Consider the following 17,480-nt stretch of genomic DNA (forward strand, 5'->3'; position numbering starts at 1 on the left):
CATACTTGTATTCAGTTAGCTGCTGTGCTATTTTTGTTGTAAACGCATATTTCTCAGACTCATTAGAGGGTGAAAATAACGCAACAGAAGCATGTTGGAGGCTTGATATGAAAGTTTAAAGTCTTTGGTTTTGTATGCAAAAAGAATTTTTGTGCTACCTATATGGATTCAATTTTTATTGGCTTTTAAAGAGAGACACGCAAATGGGAGTTTTATTTTAAAAGGCGCGCTAGTCTGACAGGAGGATGGCTGGACCGATCGCGTGCCTGTCAGTCGAAATGAGGCTTCCCATTGTTAAAAATCAGCGTTTAGGTCAGTGTGTTTACATTTCTAAGCTGTTTGATTGGTTCTATACAACGTGTAACACCATATTTGTAGAGCAGAGATAATGACATTTCAGGGGATACTGGGAAATGCTCATAAGTCATAAGTGACGAGAGGAGTTGAGAAGTTCATTTCCAGCGAAAACCATGTCAAATTTAATAGCCATTTAAATACCTTTACTCAATTATCTGGACTACGAAACTTTGGGAGATTATTTTTGAAAGTCTGTTCTTTGAAATTAGCTTAAAAAAAAAAAAAATCGATTTTTTCATTGTTTTTCCACATTATCGGCCCATATCTTAAAATAGAACGTTGCGACTTCCGACTCATTTCGCCAGATCGGGTCACATATATGAATAACAATAGTAATTTCTTTGCTGTTGTGATGTATATCTGAGTGAAACAGCTTCTGGAACAAGAACAAATGTAGGACAGGGCTTTATTTTGTCCATCAGGAATTGATTGGATGGTTGTGGTTTGCTTTTGGTGGATCTCATGTGAGTGACATGTTGCCCCGCCCTCACATAATCAGAGAGATGTTGCTGCAAGAGGGAGGGGAAGTTATTTTGATTCAAGATGACAAGCGCACATGAATTTAACAAAATGGTGTGCATGGATAAATCATTTATAATAAATACTGTGATATTCAATAAAAAAAAAATATATAATTTGGCAAATTTGATTTCATGGTGACTTTAAAGAACTGTAATTCTGGACACAGTTTTCAGTCCCACACATCACACAAACACAGAACCAGGAAACAGGAATCACATGAGTTCAGAGAAACTGAAACCGAAGTGTAGTTGAGCTTTTGGTGCGTTTCTGTCTCTCTCTTCATGCAGTAAAATGGCAGAAGCCAGAATTTCTCAGGATGAGTTCATGTGTTCAGTGTGTCTGGATCTCCTAAAGGATCCAGTGGCCATTCCCTGTGGACACAGTTACTGTAAGATCTGTATTACAGGCTTCTGGGATCAGGAGGATCAGATGAGAGTCTACAGCTGCCCTCAGTGCAGACAGACCTTCAGTCCAAGACCTACTTTAGCTAAAAACACCATTCTGGCTGAAATGGTGGAGAAACTGAAGAAGATTAAACTTCCTGTTGAATGTTACGCTGGAGCTGGAGATGTGCAGTGTGACGTCTGTACTGGAATTAAACACAAAGCCGTCAAGTCCTGTCTGGTGTGCCTGAGCTCTTACTGTCAGAATCACCTTGAACAACATGAGAGTTTGTTTAAAGGAAAGAGACACAATCTGACTGAAGCCACTGGACGACTGCAGGAGATGATCTGCTCGAAACACGACAAGATCCTTGAGGTTTTCTGCCGCACTGATCAGAATTGTATATGTGTGTTGTGTACGATGGATGAACATAAAAACCACGACACTGTATCAGCTGCAGCACAGAGGACAGAGAAACAGGTATGAACTTTTTAGTAGAGTTCGTACTAGAAGTATGAACTCTTTTTGTAAAGTACATACTTTTTACTGTGTAGCAGAAGAATTGGCAAGTTTTGGGACATATTACTTTGTCATAATTGCGTCTTTAATGGAGAGCTCTGTCACTTAATTACATGCATCCTGTCACTGTTTATACTGCCCTGTCAATCATCTTGTCACAGTTAAAATACTCAACATTCAATTTAATTACATTCCCTACCGTATCAGAGAGAAGTGAATTAGAACGGTGATCTGCCAATCGTGGGTCTTTCATTTGGAAAACTCTCTTCATGTTTCCATAATGATGCATTTGAAAGATAAAGACCCACAAAGTATGAAATATTATGTGTGGATAACATTGAATAAACATCTTTCCCTTTCGAGAGAACTTGTGCTGCGTCTGATAGGTCGCTTTGGGAACACCCCCAGTGTGATTACGTCTGATGCACGTCTGTCAACTAGTCCAATGGCGAGAGTGAACATCACGAGCGGGTGACGTCATGACCAGGAAAGGATAAATACACATCCGGTGAGACCGGCTTCAGCTTTTCTGCCTCAGCAAAGTGCTCTGTTGAACTTTCTCTGTCTATTTATTGTTTTCTGTCCCGATATTGTGCAGCTCAATATATTATATATGGTGAACCAAGCATTTAAATCATGTGCTCCTCCTTGCCCTCATTTCCTAACGGGTGGGAATACATGCAATTTATGTGTTATGTGTTTGGGAGTGGAGCATGCTCTTTCAGCCTTCGAGGGGGCTGAATGTGAGCACTGTGAAAAGCTTCCTTTGAGAAAAGTGTGCAGGCATGTGTTCCTCATGGCTCTGGACCTCGCTGAGGCAGCACGGAGAAAGATGTCATGGGGTTCGCAGATGGATTCGTCATCAGGGCTTGAGACGGGCATGAGTGCCCTTTCTCAGCCTTCACCTGCCAGATCTATCGCCCTCTCTGGTGTCGGAAGCCCGCCCAGTGGCTTCTTCCATGCAGGGAGAGGGCTCGTCGCTTCAGCACACCAGCTCTGAGGAGGTGGATGTGTTGAGTGTCGATTTGGGGGAAGATGACTCGCCATCTCTTTCCTCAGAGTATGAGGAGCTGGTGGATGTTTTAACTCGTGCTGTGTCTAAGCTGAATAATGAATGGCCAGCCGAGAAACCGGGCACTCATCACAAAAGCAAATTAAACGAGCGTTTCTTATCATCTAATAAATCACCTCCACCGAGGGGCCTTCCTTGAACTTAGCGAGATCAGCCCTTTTCAGCCCTCACGTCAAGCATCATTCAGATATAAGAGGGTTGAAAGAGTATGGCTATGGGGCGATGCCTCGGGCTGAACAGACGCTCGTGAGCTATCTGTCCCCGGGCTCAGGTCAGGCTGGTGATGATGGCTATCTTGCAAGCATACCAAGCCTACCTCCTGAAGGATTTGGATGGCGGTGAGGGGATTGGCCCAGACGCAGTTCACAAACGAGCCACAGATTTGTCTCTGAGAGCCACCAAGGAGACCGCCAGAGCAGTTGGGCGGTCCATGGCAACAGAGAGGCACCTGTGGCTCAATCTATCTGATTTAACAGACAAGGATAGGGCCTTTATCCTCAACGTCCCACTCGCACCATCTGGCTGACATTGGTCGTTGACAGGTTTCAGGAAACCAAGAAGCAAGCAGAGGCGTTCAAAAAATATCTCCCACAGAGGACCACTTTTCTTGGTGTCGTATGGGATTCAGTGAAAATGCGGGCATGTCTCTCACCCGTTCGCATCACTGCTATTCTATCAGCCATAAAATAATTGAAGCTAGGCCAGTCATGCACTGTAAAAACGTTTCAGAGACTGTTGGGTCAGATGGCAGCAGCGGCCAACGTGATACTTTTTGGCCTGCTGTACATGAGACCCTTACAGTGGTGGTTCAGGACCAAAGGGTTTTCCCAGAGGGGGAACCCACTTCGTATGATCAAGATCACACGGCCACGCCTTGATCATATGGAAGAAAAATCAGTTCCTGTCCCAGGTCCCTGTGTTTGGAGCTCAGTGTCGTCGTGTTACTCTAACGACGGACACTTCTCTCACAGGCTGGGGAGCGGTAATGGACCGCTCAGCTCAGGTTCTTTGGAGGAGTCATCAGCTCTCTTGGCACATAAATTGCCTGGAGATGATGGCAGTCTTCAATGTGTTGAAGTTCTTCCTTCTTAGACCTGAGGGGCCATCTTGTGCTTTTCAAGACAGACAATACATTGGTGGTCTCTTATATAAATCGACAGGGGGGACTGTGGTCGCGTCCACTATGCAAACTTGCGCACTAGATCCTCCTGTGTTCCCTGGGGAAGATGCTCTCCTTGAGAGCAATCTAGATTCCGGGGACCCAGAATATAGGAGTAGATATCCTGTCGAGGCAGGGGCTGAGGCCAAGGGGAATGAGGTGGTGAAGGTCATATGGGAGATTTATGGCCAAGCGGAAGTGGATCTGTTTGCATCTCAGGATACGACACACTGTCCACTTTGACTGGATGCCATGGTACAGACGTGGCCGAGACTGCGTCTGTATGCATTTCCCCCAGTTGTTCTGCTCCCGGGAGTTCCCGTGATGTTCACTCTCGATGTTCACACTCACAAAATTTAAATTAAATGCCCTTCGTGCTATGTTTCATGTATAGGTATGAAATTTGGTAGACACATCTAACAGCCCAATACCTACAAAAAAGTCCCACAGTGACACACATAGACCCACACACAGATACCCCCCACACTACACAGGGTGAAAAATCTGTAAACCCAACAGGAAGTGAGATATTTTGAATTTTCTCTGCAAAATTTTTGCAGTTTTTGCCATTTCCACATGTTGTACTTTAACGAACTCCTCCTAGAGCTTTAATCAGATCAACATCATATTTGGTCAGTCTAATCTAAAGGCCTTTGTGACATCAAATTTTGAAGATCTTGAGTTTTTGCTAAAGACCTTGTCTGTGGTGGCCTGACAAATTTCGTTGTTTCACCATGAAACAGGAAGCTGTTGTAACTTGGGCATACAATGTCCGATCTGCTCCAAACTTCACATGCTTTATTAGAGTCCTAGCCTGAAGACATGACAATATTCAGTTACAGTCATAGCACCACCTGTAGATAACAGGAAATTATGTTTTACACTGTGATTAACTTCTCATAGAGATTTAACCAGAAGCACATCATATATGGTCAGTGTCTAATCTTAAGGCCTTTGCAATGTTAAATCGTTGAAGGGTGTGTCCGTGGCGACTGACAAAGTCTGATGTTTCGCCACGAAAGGGGAATCACATTTTTGAGAGTCTAAACATGCTCGAAAACTCATGAAACCTTGCAGATGTGTCTGAAGTGGTGTGGTGTGATATAGGTTGCAAATTTGGGCATGGCAAAATGGCTCAATAGCGCCACCTACAAAATTTCAATGAAGTGCCCCTGATGCTACATTTCACGCACGAGTATGAAATTCAGTCAAAACATCTAACAGCCCAATACCTACAGAAAAAGTCTCTTGGAGCAAAATCTGAAAACCAACAGGAAGTCTGATATTTTGAATTAACTTTGCAAAATTTGTGCAATTTTTGCCATTTCTAGACGTTGTACTTTAACAAACTCCTCCTAGAGCTTTAATCAGATCAATAGCACCACCTGTGGGTACCAGGAAATTACATGTTTTACACTGTGATTAACTCCTCATAGACATTTAAACAGAACCACATCATATATGGTCAGTCTAATCTTGAGGCCTTAGTGAAGTTAAATTGCGAAGAAAGAGTTTTTGTTGAAGGGCGTGTCCGTGGCGGCTGGACAAATTCTGATGTTTCGCCATGAAAGAGGAAGATGTTGTAAGTCAGGCATACAATGTCTGATCTGCCCCAAACTTCACATATGTGATAAGAATTCTGGCCTGAAGACATCTATATGCCAATATTCAGTTAGTCAAAGCGACGCTTGCTGACAACAGGAAATTGCATGTTTTACATTGTAATTCACACCCAGAAACATTTGATCTTCAGTGCTTACATGATTGGTTGAAAAAGAACCACCTGACCATCAATGTAAAAAAAAAACTGAATGTATGTACTTTCATTCAACTTGAAAAAGTTTTTCTCATGCTGATTCTATTACCTTTGCAAATCAAGATCTTGTCACTACAAAGACTTATAAATATCTTGGTGTGTTACTTGATACACATCTTACATACCGGGATCACATTTCTAATTTAACAAAAAAACTGAATCAGATACTTTGTGTATAACAAGATTAGATCATATCTTTCTTTTTCTGTTTCTGAAACTTATCTACATGCAATTGTGTTTTCAACAATGTCCTATTGTCTTCCAATCTGGTCTCTTACCACTAAGGAAATTACTGAACCAATAGCACGATTATACAATCGAGCTCTTAAAGGAATAGTTCACCCAAAAATGTGTCACCATATTTGATTTGGGCTCTAGAAATAGAGACATTATTCAGTGTAAGATTATCCCATGAACGAAGCCCACCAAATGAACACGACTCCACTTGCCAGTGAACCCGTATTGAGCTATAAAACATAGCCCATGGAGCTACATTGCTGAAAGGAGACGGCTTCCCCATGCCTATGTAATTTTAAACCCATTGATTGTAGTAACAGTGCCAATCGACTGAGGAGACCCTTTTGTTCCACAAACTTAAGAGCAGATGTGTACTCTTATCAGGAAACTGAAGCTTCTGGACACATCTCAAGGTGCAAATCACAGCAGGCCCCCACAGAAACAATCACAGGACACCCCCCTCTCTCTTAACTATGCATTTCAAAGACATTCCAGAGTTTCCCTGGGAGACAATGAATTCACTCTTTTTGTTTTAAACAGAAACAGTCTCAGAAATACTGCCAATGATATGAATTAATCACCAGTATGTGCCGTATATATATATATATATATATATATATATATATATATATATATATATATATATATATCCTAATATATTGTGTGTTTTATATATCCTATGGAGTTCTTTCTGTGTTTTTAAACATTTATTACAGGTAAATTCTTAATAAAGTCTACCTCAATTATAGGAAGTATATGCTTTTTGGTATCTGTGTGATGGATGAATGATTTCCAGTATTTTGTTGCAAAGTAGATTTCTGTAAGATGCATGACAGGTAAACTTGAAAGTTGATTTCTTAAAGTGCTGACCCAAAACTCTAAAAAGTTTGGGCACAAAGGACCATGTGGACAATATGCTAATTATATGCAAGAACAGGAGAGTTGGGCATAGGACCCGCCCAAAACCACATCTGACATGAAAACACTCAAAAGGGTGGATCTGACAGAACGGGGTAAAAACCCATGTCATGCAGTTTAACTTTGCTTTTTGCCTTAGGAAAAATCCTTTGTCTGTTTTTATGACTTAATTTAATTTATGAAGTGTCAGATCTGAGTAAGTTTTCTTCCAAAAGGTTTTAAAAATAGAGTAATGCATTTTACAGTAACGTAACATACATTGTTAATTAAAACATTCGGAGAGGACTAAAACAAGACCAAGTGGCAATACATTAACTCAGAGATACACCCTTAAACTTGAATATAAACCTTTAGAGCAGGGGTCACCATTCCTGCTCCTGAAGGGCCGGTGTCTCTGCAGAGTTTAGCTCCAACCCTAATCATACACACCTGAAGCAGCTAATTAAGGTCCTACTAAGCATACTAGAAACTTCCAGGAAGGCGTGCTGATGCAAGTTGGAGCTAAACTCTGCAGGACACCGGCCTCCAGGAACAAGTTTGTAAAAAAGTTGTAACTTATGCTTATAATAGGGAGACATGCATATACAAAAGGAATACATCATATACATTCTGGAATGGTTAACTTAAATTCAGGGAGTTAAATTCAGGTTAAATTCAGGGAGTTTCTCTATGTGTGTGTATTGGCGATCATCTGGGGGTTTTGTCCAGTGTGTGGCCACGTTGCCCTTCGCTCACCATGGGGTGAACTAGGTGCTCTTTGAAGTTGTTTTAGGTGCCATGAGGCTAAGGGAGGATTTCTGCTTAGGATCTCTGAAGTAGTAAAGGTGACAAAGAGGGATATTTGGCCCAGACATGTAGGAGCCAATTCAAGAATTACACGAAGGGTTCAAGAGGCTAAAAGCTTTCTTAATATCAACGCTGGTTTGATGATCTTGATGCCGTCCAGATGCTACATGTCATACCTCTTCAAGAGCTCACTCAAAACTCATCAACTACTCTGTACGATCCCTCGTTGAACTTTGAAGAAAATCCTCTCAAAGTCCTTTGCTTCTAGCAACTCATCGAGACACATCGGGAAGCCTCGTGGGTCAGTTGGCAACCGACCCACGAGGCTTCCCTCCAGCAAAGGAAACTTCTATTCACCGTTAAGTGCTGTCCCTCAGAATACAACAGCAACGACCTCCAGCAAATCAGCACCGAAGAGATTTCCTCCTACAACTATGCCGCAAAGGGAACACGCGCTCAGAGGAGCATCCAAACTCAAGTACCACAGTCTCCTCATTTTTGCTGAGCTGGTGCAATCTTTATTAAGCAAATGAACTAAGGTTGAATTGCTAGTATGTTAATTATCTCAGGTTGCAGTCAAAGAAAGAGTGTTCAACGCTAGACATTTAACTTCATTCACCTTTCGTTAACAATATCGCAATTCCCTATCACTGTATGAATGAATGCATGTGTGTGTGTTTTCTTTACTTTAGTTTGTGTGTATTAGAGTAGTTCAATAAGTCTTGTTTGATGCCTTAAACTGATGATTTTTGTTACCTTGCTCATAATCAGTAATCATAAGTGAAGTGATTACGTAATTTAGGGAGGAGCGAGCCCATCTAATCTTCCAATCAACAGCCAGAGTATATAAGCAGCTGCTTACCTCTCTTCAGTCTCAGCTGTTTCAGCATCCCTCCACCTCCCCAAACTCCACCTTCATTTCAGGTACCTTGCCCTATGTAATCATATCCTATATTTATTCACTGGGGGGTGTATCAGAGCTCGAGTTGAAGATGCTTCATCGAGCCCCTCCTCAGTGGACAGCAAGCCAAATTACCTAACCTAATACCCTAAAGATTATATGGGCAAACGAACTCGTTAAGTGAAGTTCCTAAACATAATTTAGGGAGGAGCAAGCCCATCTAATCTTCCAATCAACAGCCAGAGTATATAAGCAGCTGCTTACCTCTCTTCAGTCTCAGCTGTTTCAGCATCCCTCCACCTCCCCAAACTCCACCTTCATTTCAGGTACCTTGCCCTATGTAATCATATCCTATATTTATTCACTGGGGGGTGTATCAGAGCTCGAGTTGAAGATGCTTCATCGAGCCCCTCCTCAGTGGACAGCAAGCCAAATTAGCTAACCTAATACCCTAAAGATTATATGGGCAAACGAACTCGTTAAGTGAAGTTCCTAAACATAATTTAGGGAGGAGCGAGCCCATCTAATCTTCCAATCAACAGCCAGAGTATATAAGCAGCTGCTTACCTCTCTTCAGTCTCAGCTGTTTCAGCATCCCTCCACCTCCCCAAACTCCACCTTCATTTCAGGTACCTTGCCCTATGTAATCATATCCTATATTTATTCACTGGGGGGTGTATCAGAGCTCGAGTTGAAGATGCTTCATCGAGCCCCTCCTCAGTGGACAGCAAGCCAAATTAGCTAACCTAATACCCTAAAGCTTATATGGGCAAACGAACTCGTTAAGTGAAGTTCCTAAACATAATTTAGGGAGGAGCGAGCCCATCTAATCTTCCAATCAACAGCCAGAGTATATAAGCAGCTCCTTACCTCTCTTCAGTCTCAGCTGTTTCAGCATCCCTCCACCTCCCCAAACTCCACCTTCATTTCAGGTACCTTGCCCTATGTAATCATATCCTATATTTATTCACTGGGGGGTGTATCAGAGCTCGAGTTGAAGATGCTTCATCGAGCCCCTCCTCAGTGGACAGCAAGCCAAATTAGCTAACCTAATACCCTAAAGATTATATGGGCAAACGAACTCGTTAACTTTATATTATTACCGTTGGCCATGGGATAATATTCTGTCCATCATATAGGTTTGAAAAGACATAAGGACGAGTAAACAATGAAAGAATTTTAATTTCTGGGTGAACTATCTCTATAAAACTAGGCAATATGTCTAAACAATGAAATAATGAGGCATTTATGAATGAATTTATAATCTTGTCACGCAAGATCTTTCACCCCTCAATTTCAGCACTTCACTGATACTGGATTCATATCTGTTTACTTGTTGATTTATGTGATGTTTCTCCTGTCATTGGTTTGTCCTTTAGCACCAGCTGAAGGAGATGCAGAGGCGGTTCCAACAGAGGATCCAGCAGAGAGAAAAAGATCTTCAGCAGCTGAGAGAGGCTGTGGAGTCTCATAAGGTGAGTCTGGAGAAGAAGAGAAGTTTGAGAAGTCTCAGTCAAGACTCACTGAAGCCTCACTGTGTGATTGTGATGTGTGTCCTAACAGCGCTCTGCAAAGACAGCAGTGGAGGACAGTGAGAGGATCTTCACTGAGCTCATCCGCTCCATTCAGAGAAGCCACTCTGAGGCCACACTGCGGATCAGAGAGCAGGAAAAGACTGCAGTGAGTCAAGCTGAAGGACAACTGGAGCGACTGGAGCAGGAGATCAATGATCTGAGGAGGAGAGACACTGAGCTGGAGCAGCTTTCACACACACAGGATCACATCCATTTCCTGCAGGTAAGGCTGGCCACACACTTTTAAGCCAGATTTGCACCCCTGAATGTGTGCGGCCCAAAAAAATTGTCCAAAAAATTCTCTATTGTGTGGAGTCATTACGATTATTTAACTGCTCCCCATCGAGACGGAGCATCCCCAATCTCAAATCGTAGAACCTGAGTAGATCAAACAGAAATTGTTCAAACAGAATATTCCATAGAATTCTGAATCAACACTCAGGACCCTAAATCAGAGGATCTTTCATTTGGGGCGCCATTCAGTCTAGAAACCCCTGCTAAGTACTTTATGGCAATGCATGCTGCCTAGCTAAGGAAGAACGTTATCAACTTTGGGCAGTAAACCCAAGACTAATGGTCGAAAAGACAACACATTGTGACTCACAGCTTGAGCCCCACCAAGATAATGCCAGAGGTTGTTTGATCCCGAAACAACAAAAAACAAAAACAAAACAAACAAAAAACAAGAACAAAATAACAATTACTTGATACATGTACTTAAGGCTTCACCACTCAAGACTTATAGTATACACATAAACCTGTAAATTCATATACCAATACACATCCCTACATATATACATATACCTATTCTGCCCTACAAAGCAAAAAGGCAGTAACTACGCAGAGTGCAGAACTGAGAAAAATGACTTAAAAGTTATCCTGTCATCCAGCCTAAGTAGTTGTAGGTAGATTATTGGACATGTTGCTGTTATGTTACTTTATATTAGCTTATTCTTTGTACATATCAATCCTCATATTTAATTTGATATTTTACCCCTATTTTGCAGTTACTGTATTATTGCTTTGTATTACTTACCAAAAACGTGACACCATACCAAGAAAAAAGGCAGTAACTACAGATTCTCCAAAAACTATTTTGCCACAACTTGGGCTATGGGTGTCTTAGATACACTGTATTTGAAATAATTGGAACCATTTGTTTTCCTGAACATGGATATACCAAACCCAAACTAATTTGACCATTTTAGGTCAATATTTTCCACCCGGAAGCTGTTCTGGTGCTAAAACGGCTGCTTTAAGTCTCACATTGCTAAGCTGTATCAAGGTCCAAATGGGGACCATTTATTTTAGGACCACATTATTATTTGTGAGTATTAGATTAATGTGTGTCTGGGGGTGTTTCTGTATCTGTAATGTAGTATTTGCTATACCTACAAATCACATTAATGTTAAAGCACTCCAAAACAACTTTTCTTTGGAGCAATATAGGCAAGTTAAACTCCAATTCAACAGAGCAAAACAAAATAATTGTGTCTAAGTGTTTCTAAGGCTTTTTAAACTCTTAGGATGATAAATAAGATAAACAAGTTGATTTTATACGGTGCAGTATCTGTTTCAGTAGGTTTATAAACACAAAGTACTGAATGAAATGAATACATGGACAGATATTTCAAATTAGTAAACATACATTTAATAATAGATTGTATATAGATTACAGATTATATATATATATATATATATATATATATATATACATACATACATACATACACACACATATATATATATATATATATATATATGACAAATTAATAATGAATTAGGCTAACACAATAATAAATTAATAATTTTGCACCCTCAATGAAAATGAAGAACGAAATAAAGCCAACACACAAAAACGCAACCTGGCTTCATATTTACATTAGGCCTACAATAATAGGATAAAACATGGAAGCTTGCAGTCATGCAGAGGGACAACATTTTAATATAATTTAGGGGAATCCAAATTAAACATATAATTTTATATTCAGAAGAAGAACCCGTGCAATAAATAAATGCTTAGGAACAGGAACCAATGTGTTTGAGTCTGAGAGCTGAGGGAGGGGGTGTAAATACCTGCGAAAGTTTGTTTTTTGTTGAAAGCATGGATGCTTACTAAAGAGAAAGATGTCAGTTTTGCTCACAGCTCGCTAACTGCTCTAAACAGCGGACATAGTCTTCAAAGAGCGGCTGTGAAGAGAGTGTGTTTTAAGTTGAACACCTGTCACGTTACACTGATAGCTGTGTTTATGGACAGTTATATTCTCCTGCTGGACAACAACGCAGGTAAGCAAAGCTATTTAAAACATTGCCTGTTAATTAGCATAATGCTAACTGAATGGACCTCTGAGAGGAAGTCCCACCCTGGCAGCTGACAAGTGCTTATATTGTGTTAGCCTAGCCTCTTAATGTTTAATCTGTCACTGTTACTTACCATTCTCCGGGTATTTTCTTTTCAACGCCAGTTCGACCATCTTCTTTCCTCGGCTTTGTGCCATCTCAAACAAAATTTGTGTGAAGTTAGAAGGGTGAAATCGCAAATGTAAAAACCGTCCCGCGACTCGCGAGGATGCCTCGAAATCAGCTGTGTGTGTTCACCATGGAAACAGTAACTTAAACAGTAACAGTAACAGTAACACGGTTATTTTTTGTTAGGTAAAACATAACAAGAATACAGTAATGGATGTTACTGTACTCATGCTTTGTTTCACTAGGGTTTTTTGCAGTTACTGTACAAACAACTACCATTTTTCTCCAAAACGACACACATTTCAGATAAGATGTTTTGTCACATAACAAAGGATGCCTTGAATGTCATGAAAATGACAATAACTAATTTTTGACCAAAAATGCAGTTACTGCCTTTTTGCTTTGTAGGGCAGTATACCTATATAAACATACATACACAGATAAAAACCCTATTTGTTATTCAACACTGTTAAAACAGCAGGAATAAAGCTGCTTTTATACCGCTTTGTTCTGCATCTTGGGACTAAAAACCTCAGTTCAGAGGGAAGTGTCACAGTTCCTGTGTTTCCCGGACTCCATTTCCCATCATCCTCCTGTCTCCACACCTGCACTGCACTATCGCTCCAGTGGGTGTGCACCTGGGGTTCAGCCTAACCCTTCAACCCAAGCCACCCAAAAGGAGGAGGTCCAGACGGCCCAAAAAGCCTGCTCCTGCCCTCGCCGAGCACGCTCCAGCCTTCGCCGAGCCAGCACCAGCCTCTCACGAGCCGCCAAGGGATGCTGTCTGGTTAATAGACTTTTGGACAGAGCCAGTAGCTCCAGCCGCCGCCGAGCCCGCTCCAGCCCTCGCCGAGCACGCTCCAGCCTTCGCTAAGCCAGCACCAGCCTCTCATGAGCCGCCAAGGGATGCTGTCTGGTTAATAGACTTTTTGACAGAGCCAGTAGCTCCAGCCGCCGCCGAGCCCGCTTCACCAGCCACCGAGCCCACTTCACCAGCCACCGGGGAATCCCCCAAGAAAATCTTGGGAGAGGGCCAAGTACCCGTGGGTGGGGAACTCCTGGGTGGGCTTTCAGGGTCGCCAGAGCCTGCTAAGGCTCCAGACCCACCATGGCCGCCCACGGCCCCTGACCCTCCATGGCCGCCCACGGCCCCTGACCCTCCATGGCCGCCCACGGCCCCTGACCCTCCATGGCCGCCCACGGCCCCTGACCCTCCATGGCCGCCACGGCCCCTGACCCTCCATGGCCGCCCACGGCCCCTGACCCGCCATGGCCGCCCACGGCCCCTGACCCGCCATGGCCGCCCACGGCCCCTGACCCGCCATGGCCGCCCACGGCCCCTGACTTCATCAGCACTCCCTACATTATGGACTCACTCCCTTCACTCCTTGTCTGTCCTATTGTTAATCTTATGTGTAATGGTTGTATGTTTGCTCCTTCGTTCAGTAAAAGACCCTTTGTTGTGGATATCCATGTATTTCCTCATCTCTACTACACCATACCGTAACAGGAAGAAGCTGAAGCTCATCGTTCAGCTGCATAATTCTATATCATGTTTGCAACCTATACATGTGGCCAGTTATGCTTAGATTACTCACAATTCATGTAATTATAACTTTCAAATGCTTGATTGGAAGAGAGTGTTGATTACTGTGTGCGTGACTGATTTCTAATAATTCAAAGGATGGCATGAATGAAATCTGTGTAAAATGTCTTGCATTCTTTTTATAGAAACGATGTCTAAACTGTACTCTCTGTAGTCTCTGATAAGATCAGGAAAGTTAAGAGACCAGGTGATAACATAATTTATAGTGAGAAGAGGAGAAAAGCCACCTCTGAAACAAAGATGATACTAATTGGTCAGAACTCCTCAAAGAGGTTGGACAAACACCTCAGTTTAAAAATTCAGGACACGAACAAAGAATCAGACTGAGACAGAATAGATCGAAGCAGATCAGATTTGGGAGATGTAAATGGGTTAATAACAAACTGTTTCATTCAAATTCATTACGAATTTAATGTCTTAAACTTAAAAAAAATGTTACCTTGCTAATAAATATTGTTTTCACTATAGTTTGGATATTCATATCCGCTACAGAGCTGATAGTTATGGCCCATTGAAATGAATGCTGGATGATTCATTTGCTAGGTCATAAAATAAATAACTCTTTCAAAATTCCCTATAAATTAATTAAACTATTATAATACAATCTATTTGCCAGAATGCATGAATTTGGTAGTGAAGTTCTCAAACAGGAAGTCTGTATATTAGCAATGCCTCTGCATATTTACACTACAAAACCTGACCTTGGGATCAGGAGTCCCTGTGAATTTTAGAGCCACTAATCCAGAGCCGCTAAATCAAAGAAGGTCAATCTACTCGTTGCCTTTGAACTGATTTTCCTGATCAAAACTACTCAACCGTGCCAGATGTTTGATCATCCACAATTACATATAATGCAAGTGGCAAACTTATAGCTCTAACATGATATAATGAATATGAGAAGAATGAATCTGATGCTGTGAAAGTGCTGGATTGAGGAGAGTTACTAAAGATCAACAAGAGCTGCTCAAATCTGACAGTAGTGCAGGTTATTGGCTGAAGTGTGGAGGTGATGAGCTTTGATTTCTGTTTTCTGTAGAGTTTCAAGTCTCTCTCAGCTCCTCCTGAATCTACAGACGTAAATGACGATCCCTTCAGTTCTCTCTCCTCTTTTGATGTTGTGAGAGAATCTGTTCTTCAGCTGAGAGACAAACTGGAGGATTTCTGCAAAGAGGAGCTGAAGAAGATCTCTGACAGAGGTAAAGTCCTGGAGATTCATCTGCTCTCAGAAATGATCCTCCATCATCTCATATCATGTAGAAGATCATATTAGAAATGTCTTAGGAATAGATGCAGGGATCATTTTCTCTTGACATGATAATCACACTCTTCATGTCTGTTGATTTTCACAGTCACTTTCACCAACATTGTTCCCAGAACCAGGAATGACTTCCTACAATGTAAGTCACTAAGAAAACAAGCAGAAAAACTCATTAAGTGAGTTCATGTTCTTCCTGTAGAAGGAGAAAGAAAAAACAAGTTTTATAGTTGATCATGTAAATTAGCGCTTTTTCAACAGGGGTTTTCGGAGAACATTGGGTGTCGCAGGAAGCAATATCTTCAAGAGTGGGGTGTTGAGGTGTTCTTGGGAAATGTTTGTTAAGGATGAAACATTTATGAGACGAAACTTGTAATTGCAAAGTTACTAATGAACAAGTATGATTATTTTTCACTGAAAGCCGATTAAAAACATTCATCCAAATGTTCACAGTAGTAAAAAAGCTTTTCATGAGTTTCAGGAAAGTAAGAACAAACTGAAAACTCTTCTGTAAAAATTCCACTATGGATTTATCCTAAACAGGATTTAGTAACGATTCTCTTTAACATTTGGGGCAACAGATATAAATATAAAGAAAGCTCAACATGATGATTTGTACAGGATATCAGACAGATGATTTATCAGACTGGATATCTGACTGTGTTTTATCTCCATCAGATTCCCATCAGCTCTCTCTGGATATGAACACAGTGAATAAATGTCTCCGTCTGTCTAAGAGGAACAGAGTGATTACTAACACTGACACACTCCAGCCGTATCCTGATCATCCAGACAGATTTGATTTTTATCTTCAGGTGTTGTGTAGAGAGAGTGTGTGTGGATGCTGTTACTGGGAGATTGAGTGGAGTGGGAATAAAGTGTGTATATCAGTGTCATATAAGAGCATCAGCAGGAAGGGACGGGGTAATGAGTGTGTGTTTGGAGGTAATGATCAGTCCTGGGGTTTGCTCTGCTCTTCCTCCAGTTATTCATTCAGACACAAAAACATACAGACTGAACTCCCAGTAAAGTCCATCAGCAGTAGAATAGGAGTGTATGTGGATCACAGAGCAGGAACTCTGTCCTTCTACAGCATCTCTGGAGACACAATGAGCCTCATCCTCACAGTCCAGACCACATTCACTCAACCGCTCTATCCTGGCTTTAGTGTTGGTACTGGATCATCATTGAAACTGTGTTTATGAATCAGAATAGACTGTAGAGAGATTATACCCATAATGCTTTGAGCTCATGATAAATCAATAACAGTGAGATGTTATAGATTCTCATTACATTATTATTACATTAATACTACAGCTGAACTTCTGTAAGTGAAATAACATATCAGAATAAATGTGTGTAATAATGAATCCTCATATAGACAGTGAGATCAAGAGCCTCATTTATAAAATGTTGCACAGAAATCGTCCTAAATTTGATCTTACAATCATTTCTCAGATGTGCGTACGTGAGATTAATAAAATCTGTGCAAATGCATGCTTTATAAATGTTTTAAGGGTATTGTAATTAGACCCATGCATCGATACGTTCTGTCTGTGTCAATGTGTCCCCTCACAGAACTTAAAATATACACTGCCCGGCCCAAAAAAATAAAGGTTGTTGTTTTGATTTTAATAAGTAAATATTTAAGAACCTATGAATGGATCATTATTACAATAATTATTATGTTTCTAGCATGTTATATGTTTGGAAACGGTTCTTTTAACCATAACAGATGGAGTGTGTATCTTTTTATTTCTTAAACAACCATGTTGGAATATGTACCATGGCCATATTCCAGGATGACAATGCCTATATTCATCAGGATTAAAACTGTGAAAAACTGTCAAGGAGTCAACTCAGTCACACACTCAGACACCACCGTCATCATTCACCATGTTCACC

The 17,480-nt window shown here is 41.2% G+C and overlaps 1 protein-coding gene across 1 annotated transcript; it reads left to right on the forward strand.

The window, feature by feature from the left end:
• The first annotated feature begins 1,110 nt into the window (after positions 1 to 1,110).
• LOC125246093 (tripartite motif-containing protein 16-like) lies at positions 1,111 to 17,141 on the forward strand. The gene is made up of 6 exons (XM_048156947.1): positions 1,111 to 1,743; positions 10,051 to 10,146; positions 10,235 to 10,468; positions 15,357 to 15,516; positions 15,670 to 15,717; positions 16,254 to 17,141. The coding sequence occupies exons 1-6, from the start codon at positions 1,171 to 1,173 to the stop codon at positions 16,778 to 16,780; spliced, it is 1,638 nt and encodes a 545-aa protein (XP_048012904.1). The 5' UTR covers positions 1,111 to 1,170; the 3' UTR covers positions 16,781 to 17,141.
• The last annotated feature ends 339 nt before the right edge of the window (positions 17,142 to 17,480 follow it).

The sequence above is a fragment of the Megalobrama amblycephala genome, linkage group LG14 (genome assembly GCF_018812025.1).
Source record: "Megalobrama amblycephala isolate DHTTF-2021 linkage group LG14, ASM1881202v1, whole genome shotgun sequence".
Classification (NCBI taxonomy): Eukaryota; Metazoa; Chordata; class Actinopteri; order Cypriniformes; family Xenocyprididae; genus Megalobrama; species Megalobrama amblycephala.

Coding starts and splice junctions, on each gene's coding strand:
- LOC125246093 (XM_048156947.1), top strand. CDS start 1,171: ATGGCAGAAGCCAGAATTTCTCAGGATGAGTTCATGTGTTCAGTGTGT. Junction 10,147..10,234: donor AGGCTGTGGAGTCTCATAAG/GTGAGTCTGGAG, acceptor GTGTCCTAACAG/CGCTCTGCAAAGACAGCAGT. Junction 15,517..15,669: donor GAAGAAGATCTCTGACAGAG/GTAAAGTCCTGG, acceptor TGATTTTCACAG/TCACTTTCACCAACATTGTT.